This window comes from Artemia sp. Qi Xiang Cuo, chromosome 19, assembly GCF_049724085.1.
Source record: "Artemia sp. Qi Xiang Cuo chromosome 19, ASM4972408v1, whole genome shotgun sequence".
Lineage (NCBI taxonomy): Eukaryota > Metazoa > Arthropoda > Branchiopoda > Anostraca > Artemiidae > Artemia > Artemia sp. Qi Xiang Cuo.
This window is the reverse complement of record NC_142812.1, coordinates 41,773,521-41,794,405: the sequence shown is the minus strand read 5'-3', so window position 1 is coordinate 41,794,405 and position 20,885 is coordinate 41,773,521. Positions and strand designations below refer to the sequence as shown.

The following is a 20,885-nucleotide window of genomic DNA, read 5'->3' as shown; positions in this document are numbered from 1 at the left end:
TTGGAAATTGAAAGGGCTAGGGCCATTTTTAATAGTTGAAAGTGATTGGAGAGCGACTACCGCCCCTCTCACGCCCACCATTTTTCCAAAGACAACCAATCTAAATTTTAAGATAGCCATTTTGTTTAACGTAGTTGAAAGTTCTGGAAAGTGGGTCTTAGAGGATGACAACCACCCTAACAAACCTTAGGGTAAGGGTTGTAATTTATGCCCTGGGTGCATATAAGGTGTTTATAGAAAGGCTTGTCGTTTCAAAAAGGTCTCATTCGATTGGAAATCGAAAGAACTAGTGCCCTTTTGAGTAGTCGAAAGTGATTGGAAGGCTTGACATTTTTAAGGTAAAGATCGATATGGGTATAATATATTATTTTTTGTTGTTGTTGTTGTTTAGACCAGGGCACTTCATATCAAAGGAGATGTCGTGGGAACTTCGAAAAGGGCTCATTCGATTGAAAATAGAAGGGGCCAATGCCCTTTTTAATAGTCGAAAGTGATTGGAAGGCAACTAATCCCCCTTCCACTCCCCCCCTCCCGCGCCCCACCTCCCATTTGCCCATTATGTTTAAAGACTAAATGTTGCCTTAAGATTAAATCAAAATGCACGGTGTTAATGCTAATTCCCAATATGGCATCTCAGCAGTATCCCAAGAACGACTGAGGGTATGTTCAAACTTTCGGGGCTACTTCTGCTCTTAAAATTTAACCAAGTCAAAATAGCGTAAGTGTATCCAAGCTATCAAAGAAAGTAAATAGATTTTCTTGCGAATAGTATGAAGTCTTCCATTTCAGGTCAACTAGAGGAGGTATGAAACTAAATTAAACAGTACTATTTGTGTCCAGATTTTCAAAAGGGTGTATGTTGTTAAAAATTGCTGAAACTTTTGCTCCAATATACAAATAGCAGGCCAAACTATAAAGTCTTAAAAAACGAAAAGATTTGAAGTATTATTTTCTTTTTCCCTGAAAAGACTATGTCACTATAAAACGAACAGAAATTAATTAAAAAAAACTTTTTTCACCACTTTTTTGACCCCTATGCCTTCCTAAGGCCAGAACAAAATTTGTACTTTACTGAAAAAATACAAATCAATGTGCATTTTCAGTTTAATATAAATATACTGATATTTAGTAATCAAAATGTTAATATTATTTTATTTATTAAATTTACAAAAGTAAAATCATTTATATTTTTTTCAGTAAAGTGCAAATTTTGTTCTGGCCTTGGGAAGGCATAGGAGTTTTGCGCCCAACTTACATTAATTTCTGCTCGTTTTGAGTTTGACTCGGTTATTTATTATAATATCTGTTCGTTTTGGTTTTCATTTATTTATCGATGCTGATTTGTGGTAGTTTCACGCTTAGTAGATTATTTGATTTTATTTTTGCTCATTTTTGTTTAATGGAGTTCTTTACTTTTCTTTGAAAAACTTATTTTGTAGAAAAAGTTTTTTTAATTAATCAATAGAAAGGACTTGTCAAATCGGTTCAAATTAAAAGCACAAAACGTGTGAATAATAATAATAATGATAACTCTTAATTTCCACTAGAGCTTATAGCTAGCAGTGGGGGCTAAACACTAAGAAAATACTCCACATGAGATAAGATAAATAAATATAAAAATTATTAAACATTTTAATAACTATTTACAGATTTCCTTTTCAACTAGCTTCTCATTATAGTGGAGCATAAAATATGGAACAAATGATGATATATACCTTTTTGATGTCTTTCGGGGTGGGGGACAAAGGAGTTGGGACGACGAAGTGAGGGCTCCTCTACGTGTTTTTGGCCGACTGATCTGTGATTCCTGGAAATCCGGTAATATTTTGCGATGGACATCAGAGCTTAGGCATTTTTTCCGAAACGCATCGTGAGATCGTGGCGCCTTTCAGATAGTTTCTGAAGCCTCAGTTTCTGCAGGCCGTCCTCAAAGGATGTATAATTTGCCCCAAGCATTATTTTGCGAGCCCGCTTTTGAATATTTTCAAGCTTTCCGGTTTGGATAGCCGTTAGACCTGGGTGCTAAACGGGATAAGTATACTCGGTTTCCGATCGGACATGCATACAGTATAGACTGCGCATAATGGAAATTTGGATATTGAACCGCGTTAGGCAAGCAAAGGATTTTAGACATAGGGAAGCCTTTTGGAGGATAGACTGTATATGTGGATCCCATTTCAGGTTGCTTTTGAAAATTACTCCTAGGATTTTTATTTCATCTTTAGTTGTAAGTCCAGTGTCTTCTTGGGACGGAATTGCAGATTTAAAAAAGCTAACACGTAGAATATGGCTCTTGGTTTCACTAACTGTAAGCATTACATCTTCAAGATTATGCTTTGGCTGGGAAAATATTGATGAGTTGGTGATTTCCTCTGCTAGGCTCGCTAAGGTGCGGAATGATATGCTTGACAGGTCGTCAGCAAACTTATAGCGACTTTGTATATGTGCTAGGACAGGGTTAAAAACAATCAAAAAGATCAGTGGTCCTAATTTTGTCCCTTGGGGTGTTCCGCACCATATTTCTTGGAATTCGGATGCTTCATCCTGCGTTAGTGAAACACATTGGTTTCGATTGTGCACGAAGCTTGCAACCATTCTCACAAGAAACTGTCGAGCACCCATTTCTTTAGCTCGGTTAATAGCTATCAGGTATTGCATGCTGTCAAACGCCTTTACTATATCGCTGGGAAGGATTTCTGCGTATGACTCTTTCTTCTCGAGATGTTTTATCAGATCGTCAAGAAGACATACAAGATAGTAGCTAGTATTATGTCCAGGCCTGAAACCAAATTGCCGAGGGTCTAAATTAGCTTCAATATCTCCATATAAATATCCACAGATAAAACCCTCAAACACTTTGGAAAGGCACGGTATTTTTGAAATCTAGTCCACTTCGTTAGGTGAGAGGGTTTTTTTTAGTTTGGTACTGAGAGTTATATAGGCTGTCTTGAAGTACTTCAGGACTGTATCATCTATTAGACATTGATTGAAACAGGAAGCCAAAATAGGACTAAGCTCCTCAGAGCAACGAGCTATCAACTCAATAGGAATTTCTAGAGGGTAATTACTCTTCCTGAGGTCCAGGCGTTTGAGCTTCTTGCATACTTCATGGGGGCGAATGATCGGAATTTGTTCAATGGGTCCATTTTCAGGTAGCTCGTCAAGAGTTGGGTGTTTGCGACAAATATTTGAAAAATGTGTGTTGATCATATCAGCGCTCAGAGGTTCACCATCAGGGCTGTAGATTCTCAGCTGCTTTCGAGTCCGTCCCATAATCTCCTGGACCTTCTAATGGAATCTCGAGGGGTTAGACTTCCAAAGCTTGTTAACCACTTGAGCACCAAATTCCTTTTTAGATTTCTTTATTTTGAGACATATGACGTTGCCCCATTTTTAAGTCTCATCTTCATATCCCAACTTATAGAGCTCATGTCTAAATTTGATTAGATACTTAATCTCTTAAGTCACCCACAGCCCATATTGTGACTTGGCTAGGATTGTCTTTTCGGGAAACATTACATTATATTCATGTAAAAGCTGAGCAGTGACCTCTTGCATCATATTGTTGCCGTTCTTCATAGTAAGGACTTTCGACCAGTTTTTCCGAGCTAGCCACTCTCGGTAAATCTGGAGTTGTTCTTGAGTTTGTGGGCGGTACTTCACCCCTGACTGGGATCCGTCAGGGGGTTTTTTGCTAGGCTTCCATATTACAGTAAGGTAGGCAGTCATTCCAATAGCGGGGAGAGTGGAGGGGGGATTATAGAACTCTTCAATATTGTTGAAGATAAGGTCTAGTACTTTTACCTCGCGTGTTGGGACTTCAACAACTTGCGTAAGTGAGAGTGAACTTGAGAGCCAATTAGCCTTTAAATCATTAAAGTCGCCCAGGATCTGAATGGCAGCTTATGGGTATTGGGATCTTATGTAGTCAATCGCATGCCGTAGGTAGAGTACAAGTTCCTTTCGGAATGATGCTCTTGGTGGGTAGTAGACTATACCAAAAATGATTGACGATACTTCTTTTGGTAAGTATCGGGGTCTTGTCCAAAGCCACAGAACTTCGTGCTCAGGTTTCCTAGGGATAGGTATATTTAGGGCTCGATTCGGAATTGCAGACTTGCAAAGAAAACCAACTCCGCCACCATGACTCACAATGGCCCCGTCCTTATTTAATCTTGGGAGTAGATACACATCATACCCGGAAATAACCGTGCATGTGTCAGACAATGTGATTCAGCTGTTCTCTGTGTTTTTTCTATTAACTGGCTGTGATTTTAAGGGCTTTTCCGCCATCCAAACAAAAACTGTTAGCTAACAATTTTCCCAACAATAGTGTTTCCGCCGTCCAACTAAAAACTGATAGCTAACATTGTTAGAGAATATAATTAACAAATCGAATGCTTGTTGGGGAATTTATTTCTGTTTGCTAACAATTGTGTTTCCGCCGTCCAAACAAATGCCTGTTATCTAACATTGTTAGCAAACAGTTGGACGGTGGAAAAATCCCTTTTAGGGTGTAGATAAAAAAGTAGCAAATTATATTATTAAAAAAATAAGACACTTTTCTAGCAATTCTTTTAGACATGTAACCCGTATTCCCTTAAAGAAGCACCTTCCCCCCCCCCTAAAAAAAAGAGAAAAATATCGGTATTTAATGTAGAAGAAAATGTAAACACACTTATGGAGTCTGGTCAATCCCATAAGCAGAAATTCGTTTAGGGAGGGAATTTATTTTTGGAAGGGAAGGTCATCAAAAAACATCAAACGGGCAAATAACACGAGAATAGTAGGATATTCATGAATATCTATAACAAATACTAAGGTACTATACATAAGAAAATCATGATTAGGGATTGTTTAGGGGTACACTATGTTCCCTTCCCTTATATACCATGTGACTATGTACCCCATATACCATGTGCCTATACTTCCCCTATACACCATCTGCCCTTCTCCGAAATCGTAGTGTTTGGTGTAACGACGAAATGCAAAATAATTTAACGTGGAAAATCTAACATTATTCGTTCTACTAGTTTATCAATAGAATTTTCAGATAATAGAAAGGCAGAAGGGAGGTGGGCAGAACATTTTGAGTGTATTAAACCATGATAAAGTTGTATTAAATAATGTAGAAAATAGTCATATGATTCTTCATAATTTAGAAATAAAGGTTTTACTTCTTAAGAAGAAGTTAGTTGGGAGGAGTTAGCATTAAACCGATAGTAAACTACTAAGCATAATCGTAGTGTTTGTTGTTATAACGAAACGGAAAAAGGTTTAACGTGGAGAATCTAACATTATTCGTTCTACTAGCTTATCATAATAGAATTGTAAGATAATACTAAGGCAGAAGGGAGGTGGACAGAACATTTTGAGTGTATTAAACCATGGTAAAGTTGTAGGAAATAATATAGAAAATAGTTATATGATTCTTCATAATTTAGAAATAAAGGGTTTACTTCTTAAGAAGAAGTTAGTTGGGAGGAGTTAGCATTAAACCAATAGTAATTTACTAAGCATAATCGTAGTGTTTGTTGTTATAACGAAATGGAAAAAGGTTTAACGTGGAAAATCTAACATTAATTGCTATACTAGCTTGTCATAATAGAACTCTAAGATAATAGTAGGGCAGAAGGGAGGGGGGAAGAACATGTTGAGTGTATTACATCGTGATAAAGTAGTAGGAAATAATGTGGAAAATAGTTATAGGATTCTTCATAATAATAATAATAATTTATTTATAACCCACTGCACAAACAATGTAAAAAATAGTGGAGTAAATAGAAAAAGGAAAGAAAAAATAAAAACACACAGCACTTAAATTAAGATAAACAAATAAAAAGAAAATTCAGCGAAACAAACTAATAAGACCATGGTGAGGAGACAGTTTTTCATAGGTATTTGCCGACAGTTTTATATGTAAATCACAAAGTTTTTCACTTATATCAGGTGCCTTATACTTTTGGATAATACGGCGATTACGAAATGACAACGGAAGATACCACAAAAATTTGCAATACCGATAATAGCATTTCCTTAATTTAGATAGGTTCTTCTTCCTAAGCAAAATATAAATACCTGAAAGGTACAAAATAGCATGGTCACAGAAAAAAGAGTACAGCGACACTATAGCTTTGCGATTGTTTTTCGACCGATTTGCAACAATCTTTGAATACCCACATCTAATCTTGGTACATGCGTCCCTAGCAGCTGACGGACAAAAACAAAACAGATAATTCGTAAGTCAATAATTTAACTGTAAAATGTCAATTAAAAAGTTAAAAAGATAAAAACTGGTCAAATTAAACTAAAAAAAAAGTAAATACGTGTTAAAAAAAATTAAAAGCCCCACTAAAAGGGGGGAGGACCAAAACAAGCGAATATACATTAAAACTAAAGAAAATAGGAAAATAGAGAGAAGAAATGCGTATGAAAAGTTAAAAGGAACACTAAAAGGAAAGAGAGAGAGGGGGGGGGGGAACAAGCGAATCAATGCAAAACCTGGGCAGCACCACCATCCGATAAAAAAAGGGGAAACAAGCGGGGTATTATGTTCTTTTTTTTCGTAATGAAGGGGCACAGTTTTTTTTAGATCTGGAGGTAAAGCAGCGAGTGGGGGACAAAATTGGAACTGATTCAGAAACAGATCGAGGTGGCTGTAATTTGGATGGAGAGTGACGTTTGGGGAAAAGGCTTTCCGTGCAAGCGTTTGTTGCTTTTTTTCCAAAAGTCATTGTTTTTGTTTAATGGAGTTCTTTACTTTTTTTTGAAAAACTTATTTTGTTGAAAATGTTTTTTTAATTAATTTCTGTTCGTTTTATATTGACATAGTCTTTTCAGGGAAAAAGAAAATAATACCTTAAATCTTTTCGTTTTTTTATGACTTTATAGTTTGGCCTGCTATTTGTATGCTGGAGAAAAAGTTTCAGCAATTTTTACAACATAAACCCTTTTAAAAATCTGGACACAAATATTAGTGTTTAATTTAGTTTCATACCTAATCTAGTTGACCTGAAATGGAAAACTTGATACCATCCGCAAAAAAACTATTTACTTTCTTTGATAGCTTGGATACACTTAAGCTATTTTGATTTGGTTAAATTTTAAGAACAGAAGTAGCCCCGAAAGTTTGAATATAATACCCTCAGTCGTTCTTGGGATACTGCTGAGATACCTTATTGGGAATTAGCATTAATACAGTGCATTTTGATTTAATCTTAAGGCAACATTTAGATTTTAAACATAATGGGCAAATGGGAGGGTGGGCGTGGAAGGGGGACTAGTTGCCCTCTAATCAGTTTCGACTATTAAAAAGGGCATTAGCCCTTTCTATTTTCAATCGAATGAGCCCTTTTCGAAGTTCCTATGACAACTTTTTTGACACAAAGTACCCTGGTCTAAACAACAACAACAACAAATAATATCACTAATCACTTTCGACTATTAAAAAGGGTACTAGCCCTTTGAATTTCAAATCGAATGAGCCCTTGTCTGAAGATTCTACAACAACGCCTTCTGTAAAAACCTTATCTGCCCCCAGGGCATAACTTAAAGCCCTTGCCTTGAGGGCTGTGGTGGAGTATCCTCCTCAAAAACATATTTCCTATCTAGAAGTCAACTATGCTGAACAAAATGGTTATCTCAAAATTTTTATTGGATGTGTTTGGAGGAGTGATGGCCGTTGGGGGGGGGGGGGGGTTTCATCCTTAAGTACCTAATTTTCAAAAGTTTCAACTACGTTGAATGAAATGCCTATCTAAAAATTTTGATTTGATGTGTTTGGGGAAAAGGTGGGCGTGAGAGGGGAGGTTAGTTGCCCTCCAATCACTTTCGACTATTAAAAAGGGCATCAGCCCTTTATATTTTAAATCGAATGAGCCCTTTTCGAAGTTCCCACCACAGCTCCTTCTATATGAAGTGCCCTGGTCAAAAAAAAAAAAATAAAAAAAAAATAAATAAAAATACATTATACCACATCGATCTTTACTATAAAAATGTCAAGCCTTCCAATCACTTTCGATTATTAAAAAGGGCACTAGGCCTTTGGATTTCCAATCGAATGAGCCCTTTTTGCAGCGACAATGCTTCCTATAAATACCTTATATGCCCCCAGGGCATAAATTACAACCCTTACCCTAAGGGCTGTTAGGGTGGTTGTCATGCTCTAAGACCTAATTTCCAGAACTTTCAACTACGTTAAAGAAACTGGCTATTTCAAAATTTCGATTGGATGTGTCTGGGAAAATGGTGGGCGTGAGGGGGCGTTAGTCGCTCTCTAATTACTTTCAACTATTAAAAAAGGCACTAGCCCTTACAATTTCCAATCATATGAGCCCTTTTGAAGTTTATACGACAACACTTTCAATAAAAACCTTATATGCCCCCCCCCCAGGGCATAACTTACAACGCTTGCCCTGAGGGATGGAGGGGGGGTCATTCTCAAAGACCTAATTTCTAGAACTTTCTACAAAGTTGACCAAAATGGCTATCTGAAATGTTGATTGGATGTGTTTGGAGGAATGGTGAGCGTGAAAGGGTGGTTCGTTACCCTCCAATTACTTTCAACTACTACAAACGGCATTAGCCTACTCAATTTCCAATTGAAGGAGCCCCTTTTGAAGTTTCTATGACAACTCTATCTATGAAAACCTTATATGCCCCAAGGGCATAACTTACAACCTTCGCCCTTGGGGCTCTTGGGGATTTGTCATCCTTAAATACATAATTCATAGAACTTTCAACTACGTTGAACAAAATGACTATCTCTAAACTTTGATTGAATGTTTTTTTGGGAAATGGTGGGCGAGAGAGGGGGGTTAATTACTTCCCAGTCACTTTCGATTATTAAAAAGGGCAATTTCAATTTCCAATCAAATAAGCCCTTTTTGAAATTTCCACAACAACTTTCTATATAAACCTTATATGCCCCCAGGGCATAACTTACAACCCTTGCCCTGAGGCCTAGAAGGGGGCTATCATCCCAAAAGACTTAATTTCAAGGAACTTTTAACTATGTTGAAAAAAATGGATATCTCAAAATTTTGAGTGCATATGTTTGGGGGAATGGTGGGCGTAAGAGGGGGATTAGTAGCTCTCCAATCACTTTCAACTATTAAAAAAGGCAGTAACCCTTTCAATTCCCAGTTGAATGAGCCCTTTTGAAGTTTCTACGACAACGTTTTCAATAAAAACATTATATGCCCCCTGGGCATAACTTACAACATTTGCCCTGAGGGCTGTTGGGGGGAGGGGTTTTCATCCTTAAAGACCTAATTTCCAAAACTTTCAACTACGTTGAATAAAAAGTCTATTTAAAAAGTTTTATTGGATGGTTATGGGGAAATGTTGGGCGTGAGAGGGGAGGTTAGTTGACCTGCAATCACTTTAGACTATTAAAAAGGCCACTAGCCCTTTAAATTTCCAATCGAATGAGCCCTTTTTCAAGTTTCTAGGACAAAGATTTAAATAAAAACATTGTATGCCCCCAGGGCATAACTTATAACCCTTGCCCTGAAGACTGGGGGGGGGGGGTGTCCTGCTCAAAGGTATAATATCCTGAATTTTGAACTGCATGGAACAAAATGGCTAGCTCAAAATTTGTATTGGATGTGTTTGGGGAAATGGCGGGTGTGGAAGGGGTGTTAGTTGCTTTCAAATCGTTTTCGACTATTAAAAAGGGCACTAGCCATTTCAATTTCCAATTGAATGAGCCCTTTTTGAAGTTTATACGACAACGCGTTCTATAAAAACCTTATATGCCTTCTGGGCATAACTTACAACCCTTGCCCTGAGGGCGGTGGGGGGGGGGTTGTCAACCTCAAAGACCTAAGTTCCAGATCTTGAATCTACGTTGAATAAAATGGATATCTCAAAATTTTGATTGGATTTTTTTGGGGAAGAGGTAGGCGTGAAAGGGGGGTTAGTTGCCCTCCAACCACTTTTGACTATTAAAAAGGGCAATAGCTGTTTCAGTTTCAAATCGAATGAGCCTTTTTTCAAGTTTCTACATCAGCGCTTTCTATAGAAAAGCCATTTATGCCCCCATAATGAAACATACAAACCTGCCAACGAAAGCTATGGAGGACTGCCCTCCTCAGAATTAGAATTTCTATCTGGAAATCAAGTACACCTAGTAAAATTGCCATCTCAATATTTGTACTAGATGTGTCTCGAGAAAGTGTAGGTGCGGACGAGGTGTTGGTCGCCTTCCAATCACTTTCGACTATTAAAAAGGACACAAGTCACTCCAATTTCCAATTGAATGAGGCCTTTTCGACGTTTCTTTGACAACTCCTTTGATACGAAGTGCCCTGGTATGAAAAAAAAAATATATAATACATTGTGCCAATATCGTTCTTTACTTAGGCAGTGCGATTGCGCTGCCTATGATGAGGAGGGTTTATCATTAAACGGATAGTAAATTAGTAAGGATATGGATACTGATAGTGTAATTGGTGAGTTTTTGTAATATGGTGAATATTGAAGGATCGGTGCTGCACTATTGCTTAGTGTAAAAATCCTTCACCAAAAACAATGTTCCTTGCTGTCAGCTAAGAGAAAGTAAAATAATTGAAAAACTTTCGATTTCATTCCTAGTTAAACAATCCTAGGATCGGAGCCGTTCTAAGGGGCGCAACTTGGGCTGTTGCCCTAGGTGTCGTGGCTAGGCGGCATCGTGGCGGGAGAATTGCCCACTTTGGTCTAATTTTTCACTTTGACACGGCTTTTTTTGCTTATATTTGAGTCAGGAGGGGGCGCTATAATTAATTTTGCCCTGGTCGACACTGACCCCAGAAACGGCTCTGCTTAGGATTCGCAAGCTGTTAATATAGGACCAAGAAAAGATTATAGAAGTAGAAGTTGGCATTGATGATATTTATCGTTAATTCAATCCCAAAATTTGGCGGATTGCGTTTTGGTCATAATTTTGCAAAAATGGCTCTTGATTAATGCATATTTTTTATATGTCTAATCGATAACTCCTACTTCCCAGTCATTAAGAAAGGTGACAAACTTGTTGCTGATTTCACCTTGACTTTGTTTGTTACCTGTAATTTAGAATCTCTCATTACATTTAATTATGCAGCAAATGTTGTTAATACATAATTATATTTTTCTTGAGGGTCAAGGTTATTGTTACTTTTTTTTTATATTAATGGGTTGAATTCTTTTCTAGGGAAAACTTGCAATACACAATATCTATAAATTTATGTTGAACTTTACTACCCCATGTTACTATGCTACCCCATTTTTTTCACGGCGGGCCATAATCAATCATAAGTCCTTTTAGACCAATTTTTGACACCCCTCCAGGGCTGGTACCTGGTATGCCTCTCCTTGTTGCAATTGTTGCAACTAATATTGCTGCACCCAAATCCTTTGGGTGCAGCTGCTTGGAAAGCTGGGCTTTTAAAGTTCAAATATCTTTTTTATTTTGCATTTTTGATGTCTTTCTTTCTAGATTTTCTTCGATGAAGAAGGTCCTTAGGGCTGCCTAAAATCCCTTCATGTTTCCTAAAAATTGCCACGTACAGGTTTAAATGAATAATGTTGCCGAAATAATTAAGCTATAGGCTTCCAAATATTGTTGAAGTTTTACTTTTTTAGCCTAGTACTTTTTCAGTCAGTCAATTTTTTTTTCAATCCATTAAAGAACAGAGGGCCTCATGACAGTAATATAAAAGGAAAGGAGAAAGACAATAAAAACGAATTGAAAAAATGAACATAAATAAACATAAAGACGCATAAAAACATGAAGTCTATTAAAATTAGCTTTCGGTTTAGATGAGCGTCTCACAAATTTTGGTACGCGTACCCCCAGGGGTACGAGAAGAGTGTGGTCGGTTACACTTTTCACCAGATTTTGGTGAGGGCACGCCCTGCACTGGAGTTTGATGGGGATATGCACCTGAACCGTGCAAGGAACTGGCTATTAGACCATTTGTCTGATTAAGATTACGCTGTGAAAATTATAGAAAGGGGTACACAAATGTCAGAAGTTTGGTAAACGTTTGTTTGGATGAAGAATAAATAAGACTTTATTCCTTAGTTCATTTCACCCTTTTCCCACTAACAGGTGCTAAGCCTTGATTTCCAGCAACAGCGTTTTTGGTTTTCTGTAAAACATATTATCTTAAAACTAATAGCCATTCGTTTACTAATGGTTAATATTAAAGTAACTAATGGTAACTAACGACTAATTAAAGCTAGATATCGTAAAACTAACTGTGGCTAGAAAAGCCGAAATCGAGTCTCATAAATCCTCGCTGGTACATGTATTAACTATATTTGGCTGTATAATATATCTGTGATTGTATTAAACAAATAGTACTGTTGACATATTCATTATATAGTCTGATTTACATAACAAATGACGAATAAAAAATACCGTTGTATAAAAAATACAACGGGAAACAGATTTTCGGCAAGTTTTACACTAAGCACACCCACCTCTCCAAAATGTTTTGAAAATTGTATTTTATTTTTGGGTTTTTCTTATGTGGGGTCTTTTACTATAAAATTTCAGGTGAATCTCAGCCAAAAAGTTTTGCTTTAGCCTTTGCATCATGTTCCAGAGACAAATGTCCCCTTTACTTCTTGCATACGACTCTGGGTACAGCATTGTTTAATTTTCTTCTGACTGAGGAATTATAATGAAAAGCTAGAAATTTTTGTAGAAACATATGGCAAGTTTTTCTGGCTGATGTTGTCTATCGTATATATTTTTTAGGTATTTGTTTTAATTACGATAGTTTTTCTGGTTTTAATTACGTTAATTAGACAAATAAGACGGATTGTGAGTATCGGTCCAAAATGTCTGCTATTCTCTTAGTTGTTTTTTTTCTACAGTTCTTTTATAGTTTTTCTATAGTTCTTTGTTGTTTTTTCTATATTTCTTCTATAGTTTTTTTCTATAGTTCTTCTGTAGTTTTTCTATAGTTCTTTGTTGTTGTTTTTTCTGATGTTTTTCTTCATCATATCTCTCTAATTCTGTCTCAAAAGTTCTTTCGTAAGCAAGGCCGTACCAGGATTTTTTTCGGAGGGGTTTTACTCAAAGATTTTTTTCGGGGGGGGGGTTACGCAAAAAAACATAAAATAACGCAAACAAAATTTGTTTATATTCATTTTTGTTACGTTTCAAAAAAACATTTTGGGAGGGGTTAAAACCCCCCTAACCCCCCCCCCTCTGGGTACGGCCTTGTTCGTAAGGTATTCATACAAATTGCCTAGTAGATGGTGCCCTCATCTACTTTGGCAGCCATTGAATTAAATACTGTGTTATAATTAAAAAGGGGATAATGCCATATTCCATACCCTCCCTAATTAATCGTTTGGCATGAGTGTGTTATTTGAGCACTATGGTTTTATCGTTTGTCTTCTAGCCATCATGTTCCGGAGATAACCATCTTCAGTTTGCAGAATAATGGAAACGAAGATGCTACTTTAGTATTACGAATTTGTAACCGTTCTCAGCACGCAACTAATATTCGTCTTCTTCCTCTGGAAGAATTGGGGAAACTTCCTATTGAAAAAGCACCGCTCCAGGTTACTACCGAACAGGTAATACTAATTAACTATTTAAGCAGTGAAGTGATCCAATGTGTTTTTTTTTCGTTTACGCAAAACCCTTTTTGAAGAGTCTCCGAGAAAAGGGCAAATTAGAGGCTACTCCCGGAAAGGCAACAGTAGATAACTATTTAAAAAGTAAATAATGAATTTAATAAAATTAAATTCATTAAATTTTAACGCGTTAAAAACTATGAAGGTCACAGTTTTAGTAGGTTTGTATCTGTAATTTCCCCTACCTCGTAGGAGGGGGGGGGGGCTGCAACCCTCGAGCGAAACCTCTGGAAGGAGACATGTCGTCGTCTGGTGGGCGCCACAATGAGCTTGGATGCGGCTTAAACGTGCAGCGAGTACAATTACAAGTACATTGGGAAAATCGGCATCGAATATCTTATGGTGGTATTCTTTGACTCCCTTCTTCTGTGCTCTTTGTGGGGTGAAGCAAGACGGGGTTTTATCACCTAGCATATTCAAAATGTAGTTGTATGTTACTTTAGATGAAATTAGGATGAATTATTTCCTTGGACTTACGAATGTTTTAATTTGGCCTGTGCAGAGGGTTATATGTCCCTATGGGCTAAAAGGTTGTTTTCCTGGTCAGTCAGGATCAGATTGAACGGAGTTCTTGGACTTACAGAATTTCTAAACATTCCAGACAAAAAAAAACACTAAAAGATTGGTGACACTGAAACCGGAATCTGTTTAATTTCTGTTGGGCTCCAAACCTCCCTGGTATTTAGACATGACCAGGCAGACCTCAACAAAATTTTGACATACTCAAATCTGGTACCTTGTTCCATCGAATAAAGACGAATAACAAGAGATTATATCAATTCATGAACAAAAAACTTCTGTTCCTTTAATTCTTCTGAAACTTGCAACTTACCTATAACCAAAAAGAAAATAAGACCTGAATGCAGAGATAAATGGTTGTATTAATTGATGACTCCCGAATTAGCCCATGTTTTTTTTTGTCTACGATCGGCTTGCAACTTACTGGGCATGTAAAGTGGCTAAAATCCAGATCAGCTTCAAACTTATAGGGTATGTATGCCAAGACTAGACTAAGAAAACCCAGCGAGGAAAACAAATTTTGTGTCTTTATATGTCAATTAATGTTTAGGTAAGGTCTAGCCTGATACTACGATAACGCTTAACCTTATCATGCACATTTACCATCCGTGGGAAACAAGGTCTTTAGCGAAAATATGATCTATTGGCTTTTTGTGCAAAAAATTCTATTTTTTATTGTTTAATTGAGAAAACTTATATTCATTCCTGCGTAGCCAAAGCTTATCTTCTATACATAGCGCCAAGGCCGTATCCAGAGGGAGGGTGGTTACTGAGTTTGACCCCCCTCCCCCCGAAATTTGATCCTAATCGTAGGAACGTAACAGAAATGAATATAAGCTAATTTTGATGTTTTTTTAGCTTTATCTGTACCCTCTCCCCCCCCCCTCCGAACAAAAATCCTAGATACGCCCTTGCGTAGAGCACATAAAAATGCTGGATAGTATTTTCTGTAGCAGCTCTCCAGTATTCTCATTGTAAACAGAACTGATCTCCCCTACCTCGTATGAATTAGATATTCCTCAGTGTATCTAGCCCTAGTTTCACACAGGAGCAAAATTTGCTCATTTCCACACAACTTTGACGATTTCAGTTGCTTCGTCAAGCATTTTACAAATATGTAGAATGTTAACTTATATCTGGTATCTAGCGATTTTCCAGGAATTTTTTAAACATAACAACAACAGTAATGGAAGACGCAAACAGTGTTAAAAAGGATTTGACTGAGAAGTTAGTTGTGGCTGTCCAGTTCAATAAAATTATTTACGAAAAAAGGTAAAATGGACACAAACATGTAGTTTTTGTCCTTAAACTTTGAAAAAAAGCATCATCATGGTCTATTTCAAACATGTTCTTTTCACTTTGAATATTTTTCTATTAAATCTGGTTCAAATAAAATGCAGCTTGCCACCCTTATCGCTAATAAGCTGTTGGAGTTTTTGAAGGGGCTACTATGGTTCTCTAATAATACAGAATGCAAGTATATGTAAGAATAAAGTTACAGTTCAAGCATTGTCCTTGTATTGTTACAGTTCAAGCAGGGTGTTTAAGATTAAGGTATGTGTGGAGGTGTTGGAGCCAGCATCAAATATGAATTTCCTGTCGAGATACGCTAAGTCACGAGTTTACAAAAACAAGCCCCGTAATCTGTTGATACTCAAACAAGAAATTCAACGGATCATCAATGAACTTGGTGCGAAATGTGGGAGTGTAATGGAGATCGATTTTTCCTTATATATATATATATTTTTTTTCTATGTATTCACTTATGAATTCCAAATTAGACTTGCAGTTGAGTTTACTTAAAAGTGGAGCTGAAATTAAACTTATGAATTCAAACTTAGACTTGCAGTTGAGTTTACTTAAAAGTGGAGCTGAAATTAAACTTATGAATTCCAGCTTAGACTTGCAGTTGAGTTTACTTAAAAGCGCAGCTGAAATTAAACTTATGAATTCAAACTTAGACTTGCAGTTGAGTTTACTTAAAAGTGGAGCTGAAATTAAACTTATGAATTCCAGCTTAGACTTGCAGTTGAGTTTACTTAAAAGCGCAGCTGAAATTAAACTTATGAATTCAAACTTAGACTTGCAGTTGAGTTTACTTAAAAGTGGAGGTGAAATTAAACTTATGAATTCCAACTTAGACTTGCAGTTGAGTTTACTTAAAAGTGCAGCTGAAATTAAACTTATGAATTCTAACTTAGACTTGCAGTTGAGTTTTCTTAAAAATGGAGCTGAAATTAAACTTATAAATTCCAGCTTAGGCTTGCAGTTGAGTTTACTTGAAAGTGGAGGTGAAATTAAACTTATGAATTCCAACTTAGACTTACAGTTGAGTTTACTTAAAAGTGCAGCTGAATTTAAACTCGTGATTTCCAACTTTGAGTGTCAGTTGAACTTTTCTGGAAAGTGCAATGCAGTGATCAATTGAACTATATCCAGTTGCTGAAGTGGGTGCAATGGACACGATAAGTGTAGAAGATCTGAGTGTAGTTGATGTAGTAGATCCGAGTGACGGCTAATTTCATGGACATTACGAGTTCTTGTAGAGCTAGCATAGGGTTGTCATATGCTCTATATTGGGTTTCATATTTAATCTCAACATTACCTGAAGAGAATGTTGTAATTTATCTACTTCTTTCGGATAAATGAATTCGATTTACAATATATGTTTCAGATGATGGTTTATTTCCATGTTTTAGGACCAAAACTACATGTTTGTGTCCATTTTTATAAATGGACATATTGAAGCTCATATTGAATGTGCTTAGTTTCCTTACGAAACTTTTTGGACTATTTTACCTGCTAGACCAAAACGATTTGCTTCAGTAATAGCCAATAACTTTTCCCTACGTGGATCAGTTTGCGCCAATTGTATATATATATATATATATATTTTTTTTTTTCGTGTTCTTGTTTCTTTCATGCTGAAGACGCCTTGTTTGGATACATGTGAAATATCCGCGTTGTTTTACATTTTTTGTTTCTTTTCTCTCCACTGGCCGCATTCTCGTTTTTTTTGTTTTTTTTTTCACTGAGATTTTTCTCTTTGTTGGTTTTTTATAATATATTCAGATCTGTTGTTTTTTTTTAGACAACATTTATTATCTAGGCTTATCATAATGATAGTAATTTATTAGGAAGAAAAATTTTCGGTAGTTTTCAAAAAGAGAAAGTTGAAAAGCATCGAAAACGGTGACGGATACAAAATATGCCACTGATTTTCCATTTTCGGAAACCCTTAATCGGATATATTCTGCCTACTCTCTTGAAAACCCTCGAAAATCAGATTTTAGCCTTTTTTTTAGCCTCATAGGCGTGTCTCTTTTTTCTCATTTTATTTTAAAGAAACGGCCAGAGCCTGCAGAATCCCTTCTGTCATTACCAAGTCTTTCATCTGCAAGAGTAATTTCGGATCAACTAACTTCTGCTGAAGAAATCGAAATGTATGAAACAATGGCGAAAAACGCTGCCAGTGTGAAAGTAACAGGAAGACTAGAACTAGCAACTGATAGTATCAATCTTCTGCCCCGGGATGACCTGGCAGAATACGAAGCGAGCTCTATGTCGTTACTTAAAGACGATCCTAAGTAAGTATATCAGGTTATTTTTAATAGTATTTATGTTATAGTATTTATATAATATTAATAATGTTAATCATATTAAAGAAATGAATGAAGGACGACATATTGCCAAAGATAATCCTTGTCAGCCAAACGAAAAGCACGTCGTCGCCAAAGGTTTGGGAGACTTTGTATAATGAGTGAAGTAAAGAGGGGGACTTTGAATAGATTTGGGTGGAGGGGGAGCATGCGTAGCTGTGTTGGCCTCAGGTGGCTTGGTGCTGCAGTGAGTCGTTAGTAGTAGTAGTGGTAACATTCGGTATTTATAAAATGAAAACTTAAAATATTGAAAAACATAATAATAGTATAAAATAAAAAAATAATAATGAAATACGGAAGAAGGAAAAAAATTCTACTAGAGTGAATAGATGATGATTGTATTGAGAATTGAAATGACAGAAATGAATAAACCAGTGGAATGAATAGACATACGTGTATTCGATCAACCCTAATAAGTATTTTAATAAAGAAATTTGACACTGTAGAAAATGGAAAACAATCATGCCCAGTTACCTGTGTTTTCCATATAAATATTGAATGTATTTGTTATATTATTTACTTTATAAAATTAGTTTCGAAAATATGTTAGAAAATATAACATTAATATTCGGAAAAGAATAATATAGAAAAAAGATAAAACATTTATACCCAAATGCCTTTCCATGTTAATGGAAAGGCCCTCGTTTCTGCTTTTACCAAATCTGTTTAGCCGTTTTTTTTTAATTTTATTTTTGTGTCGTGTTTATTCCCTATTTTGAGATTTCAATGAATCTCATAATACTTAGAAAGCTGAATACATTTTTCCTGGGTCAATGCTAAAAATTTTGTTTCTTGTTTAGTTCAGTCTTACATCTCTTATTGGCCTACTATACGGATGTCAACTCTTTATTCCTTTCCCTTCTCATACCGCTCTTCAGAGTATGTGACAAAGCAAGGAATTTTATCACTGCAACAAATAGTTCTTGATTTGATAAGCCGTTGCTTGATTTGGAATCATTTCATGTCGTTTCATGCGTGTCTTTCCTTTGTTTTCAGTCAAACGGTGATATTCAATCAGAACTAGTCTCTCTCTTGCCTGTGCCACTCTTTATACTATATCCGGTTTTATGATAGCATTCGAATACCATTAGTCGAACCAGACTTCAACCCCCAGAATTTTTTTTCGTCTGCCTGGAATACTTTGACCGAATCGGCTAGAAAGTGTCACTCGTTTGGTTCCTTTTTTTAGAGTGAGAAAAAAGGATTTATTTACAAAACACATAATAAAAAAATCATTGCTACCTCCCCTACAAAGCGAAACTAGTCCATGGGGGAGGTAGAAAGAACAAAATCCTTAAAATAAAAACAACACTTGGCTACCACGACACTAATAACGTCACACTAAACAATAAATAAACAAAAAAACATCATTACTTTGCATTTCTTCCGGGAACATCATATCATCATGACTCCCACAAAAAATAAACAAACAAATCAAAAGTCATATTCTGCAAAAAAGCTGTTCCTTAATGTTTTTTTTTAAATACATGGGGGGTCTCCAATAATCTTAATATCACTGTTCCATTTCCGTGTACCTCTATAAAAATTAGAAAAACATGAAAGGGAAGGAATGCCTTTTAAAGGATTGTAGAAATATTTTTGTTCTCGGGATAATTTCTTGTTATTATTTTTATTTCTGTTTTTATTTGTTTATTCAATATTTTTCCTCAATGCCCTGTGCGATTGATGTCTCTGTGCCTAGTTGAAATTGTGTGTTGTATTATCGCAAGGAATTTTGCTCTGGCTTGGTTTTCGGCCGGTAGTTAGTGGTGGGTAGCTGATTTTCTTTTTTCTATCTATTGTGTAGGTGTTCTGTTTATTCGTGGTATTTTCTTTTCTTTTTTCCCCTTATTGGTTTTTATCCTATTTTTGGGTTTTCTTTGGTTTGTTTTCGTTTTTTCTTTCTCCCTGCATTCCCGGCCACACAGACTTCGTTTTTCCACACAGACTTGTATATGATGTTGAATATGATCTTATTATTTACTATTTTTTGTTGACTGTATATAAACATCTATTTATTTTGACGCTATTAAAAGTGATGAAAATATAGTAAAAGATAAAAAGGCATAATTAAAGCACTCAAAGGAGCATACGCAGCTATAATGAAAGAGAAATAGAAATGGAACCACTTCAATTAATAATTTGTATAATTGGATCAATTAATAATTAATTAATAATTGGATAATGCAAATTTGTTCATTTCATCTATTTAAATTTTTATTAAGTTCTGATAAAATATTTTTGTTTTTTCAATAATATAAACAAATCAATCGAATGAAATGCAAATAATTAAAATCAAACAATCATAGAAATTTTTGAGGAGACTCATGTTATAAGTATTTTCAATCAAAACTGCCATCTATTAATTTCAAATCGTTTATGTTTTCCGTGCATTTTTCCTTTATTATGGGCCTGTCCCTCTGACAGTTTCAAATCAGGCTCATTTTCTTTTGTTTTTATTTTATATATGTTTGTTTTATTACAGTATTTGCTAATATCTTAAAAGAATAACAATCAAAAATCTTTAAATTAACAGATTCAGTACTAAATATACAATGTCAAATTCTTGGAATTGTTTTTCTAAAATCCTCCGATTTTTCCACTTGGAAAAAATCCCCATTGAGCAACTAATATAGTGGGGTTACTGAACTGGCTCAGATATATATATATATATATATATATATATATATATATATATATATATATATATATATATATATATATATATATATATATATATATATATATATATATATATATATATATATATATATATATATATATATATATATATATATATATATATATATATATATATATATACATCTGTAACTGAATAATTGAATATATATATACCTGTATAACGCTGTAACTGAATAATTTGAAAAGCGAATAAAATTGCTATCTTTACTTTTCTATCATTTAAGGTATTTGGCAAGCTATTTTGCGCCGAAGTAGTATATTTCCAAAATATATAGCTGCTAGAAATCCGAATTATTCACAAAGCTATTATATCAGAAGACATGTGTTTATTGAAGGTAATCTTATCTTAATAAACATAATAATTAATTAATAAAGATTTGTATA

General features: G+C 35.5%; 1 protein-coding gene across 1 annotated transcript in view; it reads left to right on the top strand.

Moving 5' to 3' along the window:
- Positions 1–20,885, top strand: part of DCTN4-p62 (dynactin subunit 4) — a 63,630-nt gene that overhangs the window by 34,076 nt on the left and 8,669 nt on the right. The window contains exons 7-8 of the mRNA XM_089104817.1: positions 13,383–13,560; positions 17,485–17,726. Of these exons, the coding sequence (XP_088960943.1) occupies positions 13,383–13,560; positions 17,485–17,726 (420 nt within the window). The remainder of the gene's footprint in view (positions 1–13,382; positions 13,561–17,484; positions 17,727–20,885) is intronic.